General features: G+C 31.3%; 1 protein-coding gene across 3 annotated transcripts in view; it reads right to left on the bottom strand.

Moving 5' to 3' along the window:
• The window catches only part of LOC107439695 (H(+)/Cl(-) exchange transporter 5), a 59,416-nt gene that overhangs the window by 34,654 nt on the left and 6,916 nt on the right, over positions 1-17,846 (bottom strand). For 2 of the 3 annotated variants that reach the window (XM_071177054.1, XM_043045189.2), the window contains exons 3-9: positions 15,716-15,943; positions 13,026-13,171; positions 11,798-11,959; positions 10,254-10,460; positions 9,719-9,799; positions 8,153-8,335; positions 1,910-1,999 (exon numbers count right to left, since the gene is read on the bottom strand). In XM_071177054.1, the coding sequence (XP_071033155.1) occupies positions 1,910-1,999; positions 8,153-8,335; positions 9,719-9,799; positions 10,254-10,460; positions 11,798-11,959; positions 13,026-13,171; positions 15,716-15,943 (1,097 nt within the window). The remainder of the gene's footprint in view (positions 1-1,909; positions 2,000-8,152; positions 8,336-9,718; positions 9,800-10,253; positions 10,461-11,797; positions 11,960-13,025; positions 13,172-15,715; positions 15,944-17,846) is intronic. The other variant, XM_043045190.2, reaches the window with a different exon arrangement.

The following is a 17,846-nucleotide window of genomic DNA, read 5'->3' on the forward strand; positions in this document are numbered from 1 at the left end:
ACTTTTATTTACGATTAATTTGATTTGGCGATAAAATGATAGTAAATTCAATTTGAGCCGCAATGGCTCAGGCGATAGAGTATTTGGCTAGCCATGAGGTAATCCAGGTTTAAATCCCGCTATGGCTTGTTGGAACGAATTATATTTTTGACATTCACCAACCGTGCTGATGCACGGTTGGTGTATGTCAAAATATTCCCTGTGGAAGACGGATCATGGGTTAGAAACCGCTTGCCGTCGAGCTAGCCGTGAGAGATTCTTATGGTTCTCCTCTCCATCAAACGCAAATGCAGGTTAGTACTTTCAAAAAGTTCTTCACTGAGGCTAGTGTTTCCTAATTCTTGAACCAGGAGTTCCCTGGTTGGTTGGGTCGGGTTTTAAATTGCAAAGCTATGGAGTTGAATATTGCTAGTCGTTGACCCAAGAATGTGACGGCTGTTCATCGCCGGTCATATAATAAAATGAATTCTGCCTTTAATAGATCCAGAAACGAAAATAACTTATGCAATCCTCAGTTATGGTGCTTCAGTTGAATATTATATTACAGTCGGAAAGTGGACGAAATCTCTGTTAATAACCAGTGTTTCAGAATTACTAAACTTTTGGTAAGCTAATCGAATTTTCAAAATAACGCCCATTTCTTTATCATTCACAGATCGTGTTAAATGTCGCACACTGTGAAAACTGTGGCGTAATATCTATCTGAGTTTGGTGCTGAAAAACTTTAATAATTGTGGGAATGATTCCTTTATTTCAAGATACTATTCAACAGCTTGGTCACTTCAAAGGGTGTTGTTAAATCTTAACACCGATAAGATAATTGATAAAGCTTACACCAATTTGCCGCTTGTTTTTGAAGAAGGTTTCTGCTTTTCGGAGCTCTGTAAATTTGGGGAATAATTAGTGTATTTTTAAACTATTTAACATAGTTCTTGTATAAAATAATGGTAGGGCATGTATAAAACTTATAATAGATGCTTTTGCACCATTAGAAACTGTTTAAAGGCGAATAATTGTGCAATTTCAAGATATATGCAATATGACATCCTAGATAGCGGTTTGTTTACATGAAGTGAAGTTCTTCTTATTGGATTGAATTGACAAACTGGTCAGAATCCATTTAATATCAAGTAAGTTTCAATCCTCTTTACTGGTTGATAAAAAATATTGATTGTGGTCAGTTATTTGCCAACTAATTTCAATCTTCTTATCATATTGACTACTCATATGAACAGTAACAAAACGCAGTTATGTTTTGAGTTGTGTAATAAAAATATTTATGTTCGTATAAGATTTACATAAATCTATCGATTATATAAAACAGTTTTAATAGTAAAATTCTATCCACTTCGGTTTTGTTTGAATTCATTTTAATATTTTAATTAGCAAAACTGATTCTGTTTTAGGAATTATTGCCTTTATGAGTCATAAATTTGTGATTCTTGTTGCATATATCCATCTCAATTTATGATTCTTGCTTTACATTGTATCATAAAAGTAACGTTACCGATTCTTATGTGTATCATATCTAAATGTTGTTAAAAAATTTCATGCAACTGAATAACAAACATGATGGGGGCTACTATACACCAAGTAGTGTAAAACACTGGTGTTTCACTGCACCAAGAACTATCCTTGGTTTCTAATGTAGTGAAACTCTTTGTGAAACACCACTTTGTATTAGAATGGTTGCCACCCTTTATGGTACTCAGATGCTTGAAATTGTTTGGCAGAATATAGAAGAATTAAATTTAACAATACTTATTTTTTTCAAGAATATTAAGGTCCACTTTTATTAAGTTGAGATCGAATATTTAAAAATAATTTAAATGACTTAAAACTAAACTTTGTTTCGTTAAAAATCAATCTAATTTTGGTTATTATTGATATGTCAAAATAACTTACGTACCTCAAGAATCGGGAAATTTTTAAGTCTAGACGATTTCCTGAATCGACACCATGCTATATTTGCTCTAATGAATGCTGTCCCTATCATACCCTGAAAGTAGAAACGTTATTCTTAATACAGGTTGCAAAGAAGTTTCTTTTTGAGCACATTTCTGCCTTTACCGCCTGACAATATTAATTACTTAATATATCTATGTGATAATGTTAATTATCGCAAGTTTTTACTACAAGTTTTTATCACGAGTTACTAGTAGTTCCTTAATATAATTTTGTTTTTTTATTTGCTTTACTTTTGTCCTTTTAACTCTTAATTTCTTGTTTACAAATTCCTGCTCTTAACTTCATTAACGTTCAATTTATAATTAATTCTGTTATCAATTTACAATGTATATGTTTAAATACTGCATATCTTTATTAATTATTAACTTTTACAGATTATTATTATGTTTTATATTTTAATTATGCGATATTAATTTATTTATAATTGCTTATTACTGCATGTTTCTCTTTTTCAGTCATGCACACCTTTAAGATATTTTTCCCCAATCTTATTCTTTACCAACCGTAACGTGATATTATCTCTGCACCATATCCTCTTGGTCCTGTCTCATCGCAGCTGACACATGGCATTTTCTGGCGTGGGAGAAAAACGGTCATCTTTTCTGCAGCTGAACCCCCTTGGCTCTTTACTTTAAAATATAATTTTTATGCTCTTAACCTTGGGACATTTTCTTTTCATTTCACAGTGGGTGAACTTTAATTGCGTACTGGACGGAAACCGTCATTTTTAACCTTTAGCCTTTTGCTTTTTTTTTTCTCATGAGGGTGTAGTGGTCACGTGTTAGTTGTTCCAGATCTGGCTAGTTTCCTCTGACGGCCAATAATTTCGTAAGTGGTTAGGTTTGAACGGCCCACCTCCCTTTTCATTGGACTTTCTTTAAGATGTCCTTCCTTTTCCCTCATTGGCTATTCACGAAGAACTCCTAGTTTTTTTTTTAAGGAGATGCATGACGAGGAAAAGAGGAGAATGAAAATTATTATTTGAATGACAAGATTTTTGTTATTTTAGAACTAGCTGAATACCCATTCTTCGAACGAGGTGAATAAAGAAATCATTTCGTCAGTACTGAACAACATTACGATATCATGCACAAAACTGAAATGCATATACCGACACTGTTAAAAAAAACAAAAGATATTTAATTAATAAAGCCAAATAATTTCCTTTTTTTATTATTTGTTGCCCTTCCCGGTGACTTTACGTTATTAGATTTCGCACTTTTACTTTCGCACCTTTTTATATTTTTTCCCCGCAACATTGAAGCAACTGCACAAACTCGCGTTTATTTCAGAGCCTACGTATCTTTAAGTTATATTGACGTGATTTACGTTGCAAGGAAAGCTATAAGAACGCTGTTTATAGCTGTTAAATGTTGCTTTCTGTTTAAGAACACATTTGAACTAAAAACATGGACGTAGAGTGCGAATTTGACGAAAAATATATTGATGAAATTTAGAAATGAATCGTGTGATTTTACAACAATTAGTTCCTTCAATAAATAAATAATTTTATTGGTTTTTGTTTAACACTATGGTTGTCTCTTTGTACTAGAGACTAAATATATCTTCACTATTTTAAAATTATAAATTATATTTATTTTATCTCTGCAATTTTACTGAAATAAGTTAAATAATCAATAGAAGTTCAATAATATTTTCCTAAAGTTTAATAATAATAATAGCAGTAATAATAAGCTGCATTATTTATCGCTGAATTCACCGAAATCCATAATCTACTAAATTTTTCTGCTCACAGATCCGCAGTTTTGCACATAGCATCCTGAATCGTATGCCACGGCTTTAAAGAGATAGTCAACGTCTATTGTAAATTTTTGTTTTGATTTTGTGGTTTAAAATGATATTCCACTACGTTAGCGTTTTAAACTTACGGATTTTTGCAAAATCTCTTATTTTCACGAACGCAGGTTTGATACTTTTTCACAGGCGCATGCGCATTTCACCTGATCTGGCGCATGTGCAATTACTTGAAATCCTCCGTACGGGAGCACGCCAGAGTTAACGTAAATTTGCGAAATCTCCCCATTATTTTCAGAAAAACAAGTATCTTTTAGTTTATTCCATCAAAATAGAGATTAAATGTATTTAGCATCACTTGGCGAGATGATATTGCTTGCAGCCAACTCATGATAGCCGAAATTTACCACTACCAAGTTATTGTCCCCATAATATATTCTTTTCCAAGGAGCCATAAGACACTTATTTTCCCAGTATAGGTATTAAAACTGCTTTAAGCAATTTTAATACTGATAGTATGGGTGCAGTTTTATTGTTCCCAAAATATAATACTTTATACCTATATTAATATATTTGGTACTTATTGCATAACCCTTTAGCATTTGAGTTTCGTGCGAAATACAATTGTCAGTGGCAGCAAAGTAAAGCAATAATTTTAAAACCAATTAGAATTCTTATACGACCTTAATAAGCACTTTGGAGAGTTACCACTTCTCAATGTGATCTAAAATTTACTGTTTAAAATATTTATAGGTAATGGCTGAACAAGTTCTTTTAATTCGAATTCATTAAGATATTAATACACTATCTTAGCTACTAATGAAAAATATTTTCTGAAACTACGGAAAACCTGATGTTGAATTACTTTTAAAACTGCAACAATTATCCTAATATCAGAAGTACATATTACTAAAATTAATTAAGCGTCATCTGCGTATGGCGATTGTCTATGGTTTTCCTTTATGATGTTCTCACTACCTTTTTCTCCATTCAAAGCTTATTTTTTCATTTCAATTATTATATATTACCAATATTAATTATGCATCGATGTTAAATTGGAGATTTCTTGCGAGTCCCTAAAACCAAAAAGTATCGTTAGCTTGGCTCAGTAGATAGGTTATTTTTTGTTTCAATTAATGAATCATTATCAACCTTAATGAAGCATCATTCTTGTTAATAATAGTAATGCAACTTTTTACTGTTCCTCTACACGAATATTTACTCCATTCATTTTGTCTTTTAGTACATGGCTTATTATTTATATTTTAATATTCATATACTGCGTAAATCAATTAAAAATCATTGGCGCCATTACTAATATGATGATTTTTTGAGTTTTTCCTTTTTTTCCAAATTTTTCAACTGTGACAGCAATATTTGTAAAAAAACTGCTTCAAAACAAGTCTCTTTCTTCTCTTTTAACAATTCTAACTTTTTTTGACACCATTTGTTTGAAGATTCAGGCTTTTAGGAGCAAAATAAATTTCAGTTTTGAACAGAAAATAGCTTTCTGAATGCGTGCGAACAAAAAAATATTTAAAATATTGCCTTACAAATGTGTCGAAATTTACGTAGAAACATCCATTTGAGCAGATGAAAGGACTCAATAGGATATAGTTAAAAGAAATAGTTAAAGATATAGTTAAAAATCGTAAAATACGTACTTTATAGAGAACATCATATGCCATTCATTCAAAATGTTTAGCGTTAAAAGAAATGATTTTCTTATTTTATATAAAAATATTTTCAGAAAACGCTCTTTATAAATATTTTTATTTTATTTTACAAACGATGTTGAACAGTCGACCTAATTTGTAAGTTTACGACTACTAACGTTCAACTATGTTGCCTTGTAATTTTGAACCCAACTCAGAAGACAAGGAACTTCTGGATCAAGTATTGGGAGAAATTTGCCTTCACGAAGGACTTTTTTGATGGAACTAACCCGCATTTGCATTACATGGAGAGGAAAACCACAAGAATCTCCCACGGTTAGTCTGACGGCAAAGGGACTCTAAACCATGATTCGTCTACCACTGAGGATATTTCACATTAGCATTGTGGCCAGTGCGAGCCGGACGCGGAATTCGTATCGACCAGCTATCGATGGGATTCGAACCCGGTTCACCTCATTGGAAGGCGAACCCTCTATCCTCTGAGCCATTGCAGCACTTTATAAATATTTGTAAGGGAGTTATTCAACGTAAATAAAATTATGTTGGTGAAAATATTTTCAACGCGAGGGTCACCCAGATGGTATGTAGACCATGGCCCATAAGAAGAAGCAAAACATAATTTCCTGAAAGAATTTATTGCAAAAGAGAGAGAGAAGGGGGGGTGTGTGAGAAATACAGCTATATTTCAGTTACTTTTCCTTAACGTAAGAAGCATTGGTTGTTTGGATGATTGGTTGAAGTTTATTGGCACAAGAGCCTGAAATGGCTATAATGCGCTAATTACTAGATTAGTCTTGCACTTTTTTAATTAAAGAATTTTTTAATTACGTCCCCAGTCGGCATCATTCCAGCCATATCAGTTCAAAACATTCATGCATACGAAATTTCAAAGCAATCAGACGATTGCTTCTCGGTGCGTCGATTTTTTTTTTATAGAGTGTAGTTAGTGTGAATTTAGTAGAGCATAAAATAACGGTAAGTGTGGCGATTCACTTGTTTCACAAAAAGTATTTTCATTTGTAATTTGATGGGTTTTTTTTCTTCAAAATTTCAGAAGATCTTCAAATTTGATTCCCCCCCGAAAAGAAAACTTCGAGATAAATTGTTTTTCGCAAAAATAAGGAATCACTCGTCTAATATTTTTATGCAAAGAACATATCCTGAAAATTTAAGCAAAATCAAAAATATCAAGCATCCATCCCAGCGTGACTTTTAAAAAAGGTACAGCTAATCATTATGAAACTTTACCCAATGTTCGTAGTTTATATGAAAAACAAACTACCTGATCCTGTATAAATTATCCACCTATAATGAGTTTGGTCAGATATAAAATTAAGAACAACAAAAGTCGCAAAGTATTCTGACTAAAAGTGAAAAGAATTCAAAATGCAATTTTTCAGATACATTAAAACTTTCGTTATCAGCACAACCAACATGATTGTCGTTTTTCAATCTATCTGTAAAAATAAGTATAAAATCCAAAATAATAATAAAGATGTTCCTTAACTTTTTGTGTAAAAATTATTGAGTTCGTTTCAGATTTTTAAAAACTGTATAAAACATATAAGGTATAAACTGCAAGATCATCTCAAGGTGGTGCATTAACTGTAATAAAAAACATGGAATTCAAAATATTAAAATCATTCATAATATTGATGGTTCTGTGGCGTCATCAGAGACTCATCACATAGAACGTCACACAGAACGTCATCTTCATTAATATGCAACGCGGCTGGAAGAAGCCGATCTCTCAAGATGCAAATCAGCTTTCCCGGACGGCTCGCGCCTACACTCAAGGAGGATAAAAGGCAGCTCACCGTCGATCAGTATGCCACTTCGACTTCAGCTCTCACCCGGACATGTGTGCTGGACACAAGCCGCCGATGCCCGAAGTACTGACGTCTTTCTACTCGCTTTGATGATGGACTTTATGTTGTAAAACGCTTCTTAAAATTTTAGTTGTTTATGAAGGAAATAAACAAAGTTATAGTTATCAAAAGTTCTAGTGTCTTCTAAGCACTTCCAAACACTAAAGTTCTAATCCAAAACAAGAAGCACAGAATTGTAGCATTTGTTATACCGTGAGACAAGTTTTTGTAGATCAGCATCATAGAAGTGTGCTGGCTGCCTGGGAAGGATCCAATGTGTCAAGCTCTCTGCACCGATTCGTCTAAAGGAACGTGAGAAAATTAAACAAGAATTTCCTCAGGCACATGAACAGAAAAATGTCGGTGGGAGCAAAATCAAGACTATACAGTGAATGATCAAACAACGTCCGGTGAAACTTCTTTAGCAGAATTTTTGTGGAGGAGGCCTTAGCTGGGCGAATGTTCTATTGAAGGAACACAACATCAACACTTTGAATCCCACATTTTTTGTTCTGGGTGAATTTAACTGTTTTTGAAATTCCTGTCCAGTCATGTGTTTCCCACAGTGAGGCACTCTGGATCCATTCTATGACGGCAGGACTTTTATGACTTTTACTAGGACCATCACTTTTTGTTGGACTACAAAAACTTAACTTACAGTATGACAGATGTTGGAATTCTAGTTCTTACGTTTAAAAGTAGCTGAAATATTGTTGTATCTTTTCAAGTAGTTAATCATGTTTCAATTAGTAGTTAGAAAATAAGTTAATCATGTATCTTTTCTTGTAGTTAATCATGTTTCAAGAAGTTAATCATTTTCCAGACCACCTTCATGGTTATCCTATAAAGCGAAATTATTAAAAAGCAAATAATTGAGTAACTCACCCCGATTATTCCAAGAATAATAAATGGGATTAATTCTATCAAGATCCATTTACGTCTTGTACTCATGTAATATTTGACAACATGATCAGTTCCAAAGGGATCTATTGAACGAAGAACAAATGCTGCTACCAAGGCACAGAAAAAACTTCGCCACAATGTCTTCATTGGAAAATAATAACTCACCTGCAATAGCAACATACAACTTTATTTAAAAAATAATGAAATCCAGTCTAGTTATTAATCCGTTGAAGTTAGTTTAGTGAATATAACAACACGAATCATCTCATTTCCTCAAACAACAACAAGAAGAAATTCATTAGGTTTTAGTTAGTATGAGTTGCGCATAACTGATGATATATTTAATGCAAACGAATTTCGCTTAATTTCAATATGTAGTATAATTTTTTATAGTCGCATGTAAAAATTAAGTTACACTGATATCCGTTAACCTGAATTAACTAGGAACATTAATTGTCCGAAATACTGAAAATTCTGACTTTTTGTTTCGAAATTCTAAAGCAAAGGGATTAGGTGTCTATTAAAATGTGTTGGAAAGAATGAGTTGGAATGTGTGGGTATTATAAGTTAAACTAACGGTTTTCAACTAATTTAAAACAGAAAAACGATTACGGTTTAAAAACGATTCAAAAATTTTCGCACGCCTCTCTAATTATAAGACCTGATTGCGGTTAATCATAGACATTTTGAAAATGTTAGAATGTGATTTTTTTATTAAATGATTTTGAAAAATTGTATTGTTATTTTATTACTCTTATTCCTTGAATTACATATTTGTTATCTGTAGAGCTATATGTCGAAAATATTTTGAGCTATGATCATGCTTTCTGTGAGAGCCACATGAATTTGCTACAAGAATTGCATTTTTAATCTTAACCATTTTCATTTCTAAGATTACAATTTTTAGTTTATCCTAAAATTTTACCATTGAATGGTTCAGATTCTATTTAACCACGGAGCATTTCTACCATAGAATGGTTAAGATTCCAATTACCAAAGAGCCTTAAGCTCTTTTATGGTTAAAATGGTTTCATGGTTAAGATTCCATACCTCTACGAAACACAATATCATCAATAATTAGGGTACAGAGATTTGTAATATCTCCTCCTGTCTGCATAATCTCATATCTTCAAGTGTCAGAAATTTGGGTGATTGTTTTTTCTAAACAAGGAAAAGCATGTTGACTTAGTTTTTGAAGAGCACGTTATACAACTCGTTGAGTCACAAATCATATTCATCGTGTTCTACACATTACAAATCAAATGATTTTCTTAAACGTATTATTGTAATTAATTCTCAGGTGGCTTTGCGAATCTCCTACTTGAATGATAGCATATCTCTTTTTGGGCAAAATTTTGGTTTTTATCAGCGTTTTGAGATGAATGAGATTCTAATCAGCAATAATCAGTTGCTTTACAAAATATCTTTTAATTTTCCCTAAAAAAATTCGACAAGACCCCAGAAAGGCATTACATTAATTCTGAATTGAGTCTATGTTCTTATTTTCTTACACACATAATTTTTTTTACAAAAAGTAAAGCAACTTACCTCTTCTAAGCTAAACAAAACACCTCCAATCGGGGCTCCAAAGGCGGTGGATACACCTGCCGCAGCTGCTGCCGATAGCACCTAACCATATAGCATTATAAGATAATAAGTAAATTATATTTTTTAAAAGTAAATATTGATTTTTTTTTCTGTAAATAATATTTTTTACCTTTATGGTTTTGAAACAGTTTATAACTGGTATGGTTAAAAAACTATGGATGCAAAGCTATAGTTTTTTTTAACTAATTACAATCAGCATGGTTTCAGAACCGTATGGAAGAAATTTAACTGGACATTAGAGCTAGGCCTTTCGTTAGGTAATGGAGATTACAGTTAAGTTGTGGTTGAATTGTGTTTCATCAAAAAAACCATGGAATATGGTTTAATTAGATTATCTGGTTGTTTCACTTATCGTAAGAGATGAGAAATACTCGACTTTTTTATTAAGCAGTTTAATTAAACTGTATAATAAAAAAATTTAGTAATAAGTAAATTATTATTATTTTTCCTAATAATTGGTTTTCAATAAAATTACCTCTCTCTTCTTTGCTTCGTTTTTTCCATATTTTGGAAAGAAATAAGACAATATATTCCCAATACAGCATACGATGTGAACCATTGGTCCTTCCTTCCCTAGACTCAAACCCGAAGATACAGCCATCATTGTGGCTACTGATTTGATGACCAATGTCCACTTTCCTAGATAACCTCGCATAATGAAGCCACTCAGTATAGTTTTTATCTAGAAATTGAAAAAAAAAAAACAGAAATATATTTGTGGTGCAAGGGTAAGTGCAAAGCTGCACATAATGAAATGTAAAATGAAAAACTAAATACCAAAACAGAAGCAATAATAATGTTAACACATTATTATTAATAAACATCATTATTTAAATTGTTTTAGATAGAGTCTATGCTCTACACCTTAAATGATTGTTAAGGAAAAAAAATAAAAGGAAATCATTATCAAAAACTGATTAATCATAGTCTAAGACATTGTTAGAGATAGCTAGAATTTTCTGTAACATACAGTTTGTAGTTGATACGGAATAATATCAGTTCCTAAAAAAATTTTTTCGAAAACATGTGACTTGTTACAAAGGTCTGTTATAAAATACCAGGAGAAAGTTGCGAGTCAGTTATGAACTTGTTATCGCTCAACAGCTTAACTGAAACAGCCTAATTCGGTTCAAAAATTAAAAGTGTCGATAGAGGATTGCGAAAAATTAAATACGTTTCATCGAATTACAATCTATGATAGTGAATTTGTTACTGTTTGTGTGTATTATGATTATAGTTTCGTATCATAAGTGTTGTAATGTGTCACTTACTAACACTGTTGCGTGTAAAGATAAAGGTATACGCTGTAAAAATTTCCGGATCAAATTATGGTTAAAACTACCGACACTCAGAAGGTCGATACATTTGACTGTATAATCAATTTTTACCCGTAACATGTAATGAAGCAGAAAAATCCAACCCATCGTAACTTTTACAGTTATAATTACCGTAAAACCACTGAATCGCTTATATTAAATAAATATTGCTGTAAAAATAACGGTATAATATTTTAGGTAAATATAGACTTTACGGTAAAATGTATTTTACTGTAAAATTTATTTTACGGTTGACACACTCAAAGTGCCGTTACGTTGATTCGGAATTTTTTACAGTAAAAGTATATTGCTTCTCGGGGAATATCAAATTTTAACCCTATGATTATTTATAATGCGTTTATACATTTAAAGGAGGGTATTAAAATTGAAGGTAATTATAAATAATTTGAATCCACCTTCAAGTTAATCTTTTTTTAAAATCACGCATTTCATTTTATTTATTACTACAATTTGTTGATTATTTATCATCTTTCGACTGGGGTTCTGAAAACGTGGGTTTTGACGGAATTGCATAGACAGTGTTTAAGAAACATACAGCCGTGAAACACAATTAAATCCAAATAATAAAATTTCAATTATAGTTTATCATAAAAAATATTGAACTGTTAACTAATCCTCATTAAGCATTAAAAAGAATTAAGAAAAGTAGATAAAATCTTTGATATGAAATAGTAAGAAGTACCTCTGGTACACCAGATCCGCATGCGTAGGGTGCAAATGTTAAAACCATGGTACACGCCACGGCCGAAAAAAATAAGCTCCATCCAGCGTAGAAAGCATATGACAATAGGTATTCCTCGGGAGTAAAACTTTCAAGGTTGAAGAAAGTGTACCAAGAGTTCCACTGAATAAAAATAAACAAGGAAATATTCCAATAAAGAATATGAAATGTTTTAACTGTTTGTTAAGAAACAGTTAAAATATTAAATGTTTTTTTAAAAACCTTTAAGTACGCCACAAATTTTTTATTTATTTACACGATAAAATGGACTGAATAAACAATGTCTCCATATTGAAAGTAAAATTTTAAGAACTTTTAGTTAAAAAAATGATCGTTTGATGTTTTCTTTTCATTTCAGAGCAAAGCAAAATTGAATTTTAAAGAACCTACGCTCTCAGAAATAAAACTCTCATTTCTGACGATTCAGCAATTCTTTAACTGTATTTCGTTAATTTTGAGTAATCACTTTATCACAAGTAACGTGATTTTTGATGAAACGTGATCTCTCAAATATATTACGAAACTGTTTCCTCGACTCGAAACCTCATCGCGCTCTGTGGGAAATTGTTAACTAGAATGACGTAACTAGAGCGGAGACAACACGATTGTGAAATAAGCCTGTGTATGCGATGTAATGTGACTGACTGTATAGTGGTCTGGGAGTTGACTTTGTACCAGGAAGATGAAGATCCCGGGTTCAAATTCCGTTACAGGTGGGGTCGTAATTTTTGTTTCCGTTCTGTCTTTCTCGTGTTGTTGGGGAGACATTAATCCACCTATATAGAGCCCATGATAAAGTGATTATTAGAAAAGTTAGTACATTAGTCACAACAAGATTTTTTAATGTATAGAATGATGAATTATTTTTAAAGTTTGACGAAATTTGTTTCCTTGACGAAGTGACGATAATGTTACTTTGACGAAATTTTTGCTCGGAGCATATACCAGGAAACGATTTCATCAAAAAAAAGCGGAGAAAGTTTCGGGATTATTGAGAATCCATTTTCTTATAACGTAATCTAAAGTTAAATTATGAAAAGTGAAATGAAAAAGAAATAAAAATGCTGTAAAAATTGTAATTTATACCTTAATTAAACTTTTTTTTATGATTTACTTGTAAGAAGAAAGAAAAATCAAAATAATATTTAAAAAAAATTGTTTGTTACTATTAAAATATGTTTCATATAACCTGGGCACAATCATCTCCTTCATAGAATGTTGAGTTGGAAGACCAGCAACATTGTTCCTTGTTTAGCCAAAATGCCTGAGGACATACACCTTCTTTCAAATCTTTCATCCAACTTTCACCAATATCAATAAATCCTGCTACAGAGCCTAATAAAGATACGGATAAAAATAAAAAAAATCAGAAATGAATTCACAGCAATATGGGTTAAAAAAGCCTTACTTTTAGTAGTTTTCGAAAGTTCGCTGTTGTTAAAAAGATTACAAAATCTAATATTATTTAACCCTTTGCGTGTCCTCTCTCACAATAACGCTTTTTTTACTGTTCCAGTCGTATGTCTGTTCTCAGACACCATACTCTTAAAATGAAAGAGTTATTTCCCCTACTCAAAAAAGAGTTAAATTATTTTAACTCAACTTGAGTAAAATGCATTCTTATTTGAGCGAAATTCTTGCTTTGCGTTTACTCAAACTTGAGTGGTATTTATTAAGCAATATTTGAGTGCTTTTAGCTCAAACTTGAGTGATTTATTTATTATTTAATTGTGTGCGAGCTATAAGTTGGAATTTCTATCGTTTTATTTTAAAAAGCAAACGATGATAAATCTAAATAAAATTTTTATGTTCTGTGATCTAAATAGATTATGTCTTTGTTTTTATTTCACGTTTAATTTTTTTTCTGGAGAATATGTCATTTAATATTTGGAATTAAGAAGAATTAAAACAATTTTAGTTCACGACGGTATTTCTGAAGAAAACGCTGTTTTACTTTTTAGTAAGTAGATATATCTTGTTGCTTTTATTTTGAAAATAATTTTATTTTGAATGTGTTACATACACATTCCATTTAAATTAGCTGTTTTTCAGCGTTTTGCAATAAAATATTATTCATTTAAATTATTTGTCAAAAAAATTTATTAACATTGAAAGTGTTAATTGTGGATGATTATGGAATATTAAAAAAATCTGATTCCATGCTAGAATCTTTGTCAAAGCATGAGGGAATATATTATATCTGATAAGAGTTTAGAATTTTTTCAGATTTCATATTAAAGTTTTAACATTTTATTTTAATATAATAAATTTATATCCCTGTTTTAGTTTTTTGATGTATAATTTTGGTGCAAAACATTTCTGGATATTTAATTTCATATCATTCTATACTTCTTTTATAAAAGATATTTACGAAATTATTGCTAATACAGTCTATAATTGCTGTTATTTAAATTGCTTTCTATTAATAAAGTTGACTGTCTTTAATTTATGAAAGTTCGCCTTTCCAATATCCATTCATTCAAATCAGAATCTTCTGATGTTTAATGCATTTTATTATAAATATATCATTCAAAGAAAAAGTGGAAAATATTATATTTAAAAAAATTAAGCAGCATTTTGAATTTTTCTGTTTTTATCCTGTTTTTAGCTTNAAAGAGTAAGGATTGTTCTGTATTTACAAACAGAAAAATTAAAGGCGGATGACGCCAAACAAATTATTTTTACAAAACATGTTCTCGAAAACCAGGACTTCATATGGGAGACTGCTTTGAAAGATGCCACACGATGGAGAACTATAAAAAGTAATTTTTACATAAAATTAAAACATATTATTGTGTTTCATATATCTAAAGTTTAAAAAGGAATAAATTAATTTTATTTTTCCTTCATGACCTTGCATATTACGTATTACTGTGCGTTCAACGAAAATTAATTCTGACCAACATGACACCCATGTATAAACTTAATACGGCCGCAAAGGGTTAATTGATATTTTCTTCCACCTCAAAGTTGAGAGAAATTGACTAAAAATGCTTGAAATTCAAATAATTAAGTATTTTGTTGATTCGCTTGCAGTAAAGATTACAAGCTACCATTTACTAACAGGAAAATATGCACAGAAATTTGGAACTATAACTTATTATCTTCTGTCATTTCATTGGTTCCCTGAGGGGATGAAACTGAATCTTCTGAATTGATATCTTCTTCTGATTTAATGGATTAATTCAAACTCTGGTCCTATTGAGGTGGCAACATTTAAGTATAATGATCGTCGTTCTTTTTCTAATTTTTGTATTACCAGATAAGTTCGAAGCAATAAAAGACTGTTGTATAATCAGAAAATTGCAAAGAACTGAGATAGATTGTTTTTTGATGGTTCCATCGTAGCATGAAATGATGCTTTTCTACGAATAATATATTATCTTCATAATTGCTGTTTGTGATAGTTACTCTTGACTCTGAAGTCAAGTTTAGCCTATCTTTAGCTGTGCCCTCTATGTTTATTTTGAAAATGGCGCAAAGCGTCAATATGGAGAAAAGCTACTGTTCTGAGAAAAGAAAAAGCATTTGTAGTATATTATTTCAATATTTAAAAACTTCTTTCAATGCTGTATTTAATTTGTCAATATTTGTAAAAATTTGTAAAAAATGAGAATAAGGCATTGGTAATGATAATTTTTATCGAGGTGGATAAATGTCGCCGAATTGGCGATTTTTAAAACAATTTCAATGACTTTAAATATTTTAGTTACTTGTCCGTACTAAGGCCCATATAATTCTTTACGGTAAAATGGATAGTTGGAAACTATAATTTATTGCTTTAAATGTAAGGCACTTAAACTTTTTTTAATTTGCGACTTTTTTTAAATATTTTTCTCAGCGAAAAATCTGAGAAAAACCGTGTTAAGGAAAACTTACCAGCTGCAACTCCGACGAGAAATACACAAATCCATCCGGACAATTTATCACAATAGCCCTTCAATGAATATAAAAATGAATCTGACATTTTTCGGGTGATATATTTGTGACGATAACTGTCTCGAGATAAATCTCGTTTCCAGTCGATGGTGTGAAAATCATCATACTGTCCAACCCCTGGGGGAAGATCTTCAGAATCTTGGCTGCTTTCCCTCATTTCAAGGGGTCCTGGAAAAAATAAGTCATGATACATTAATTATAAAGTGTTACGAAAGAAACAAGTTTACAAAAAGAAATTCTTTTTAAATCTGAGTATCGTAATATAATTGAAAACCGCCACGCCATGTTTTTAGATTGCCAAACACATTTACCAAAATATGAAGCATTGCTTTAAAAAAAGATGTAGATTTAGTTCTGTTTACTCTTTCAACTAGAGTGGTGGCACAGGGGATAGAGCTCTTGTGACCAAATGAGGTGGCCAAGGTTCGAACCCCAACGGATCGATCTGGTCAATAGTAATTCTTCATCTAGCTCGCTCTGACTACTATGCTGATGTAAAATATTCCCAGTGGTAGAGGGGGAAGAGTCCCCTTGCTGTCGCGCAAATCCTTAGAGGTTTCCAAGGTTTTCCTCTCCAAGTAACGCAAATGTTGGTGAGTTCCATCAAAAAGTCTTTCACGAAAGCTGGTTTCTCCCAATGTGTGATCCAGGAATTCCCATGTCTTCTTGATTGGATTCAAAATTGCAAGGCTACGCAATTGAACATTGGTTGTCGTAAGCACAAAATTGTAAGCTCACTGTTCAACGCCGGCCATACAATCAAAATAAAAACTTTTTGAACTAGGATTCCAATTGATGCAATAAAAAGTCTTTGAACTCAAAATATATTTGGTGAAATATGACAAATTCTTATGGCAACATAATTCTATTGAAATTCTTCATAAAATGATGTTAATTTTTTATGCATGTAAAAGAGATTTACAAGACAATATTGCGAAACAACGAAAAGTAATCAGATTCAATATGCGCTTTTTTAACGTTTCATTCAGATAAATTTCTCTTAACGCAAGGAAAAGGTAAGCATTATTGAATAATCCAAACACAGCAATTTAAAATGAAAAAAAAAACATTTCGATTAATGCAGTCATGCAAAAGCTACTAAGAAAATTTCATTCTAAAACAAAGAGTTCTCATATTGTGCTCAGAATAAATCGCAGGAAAAACGTCGGTGGTTGATGATATATTCCGAAAATATTTGAAAGCTTCAGGGTAAACTATGACAATATTAAGTCTTTTTTCAAAATGAACTGGATAATAGACGCTCTTTACCTTTCACATATGCAGATAATTTCATATTTAACGTATAAAACCAATTATGAAGAAGCGTTTATTAGAAGTAAAAAACTCAACTTGTTTTATTATTTTGAATCTCAATCACGCAAATGATTACTTTTGATTTTAAGTGCATTTTCTCTTCTTTTATAGTGTCTAAGCATAGTAAAATTGAATGTATTGTAAAAGTGAATATCATAGTGTTAAATAAGCTCTTATAGTTAATAGAAACAGGAAATAGCCATGAAATAATATGAATGCACACAGACTACACAGGTCATAACTACTATGAGTTATGAATGTAAAATAGTTAAGAGAAATTGTACAATTTTAGCTCAAATAGATAACAAGATTTATAGCTTTTTCATTTTAAATTATAAAAGCAGGAGAAATAATAGGAATGGCTTATCTGGACTACAAATAGACCATGTGTACCATGACTGCTACAATCAATTATAAATGTAAAATAAATAATGCGTCTTATAATATGAATGGAAATTGTTTAAGATTTTAAGTCATTAGCGTATGTATATTTGACCGAAGCGCCACCTTTAATTTTCATCAGATTTATTTGTTTTAATATTTCACTTTAGGTTGCGTGGCAACCTGAGATAGTTTTTGTTGTTGTTCTTTTTTGTTGTAATTTAGAATTATAATTTTTAGAATCCGTTTTTGATGCTAAATTATTTGTTATTAAAAGATTAAAGTTTTATAATTGTTGTCATTCATCTGTAGAACTTGTAGTTCATTTGATTGATTTTATTTAAAAGGCGTCCGCATTATTTATTTTCACTTATTA

This window comes from Parasteatoda tepidariorum, chromosome 2, assembly GCF_043381705.1.
Source record: "Parasteatoda tepidariorum isolate YZ-2023 chromosome 2, CAS_Ptep_4.0, whole genome shotgun sequence".
In the NCBI taxonomy this organism is placed as follows: domain Eukaryota; kingdom Metazoa; phylum Arthropoda; class Arachnida; order Araneae; family Theridiidae; genus Parasteatoda; species Parasteatoda tepidariorum.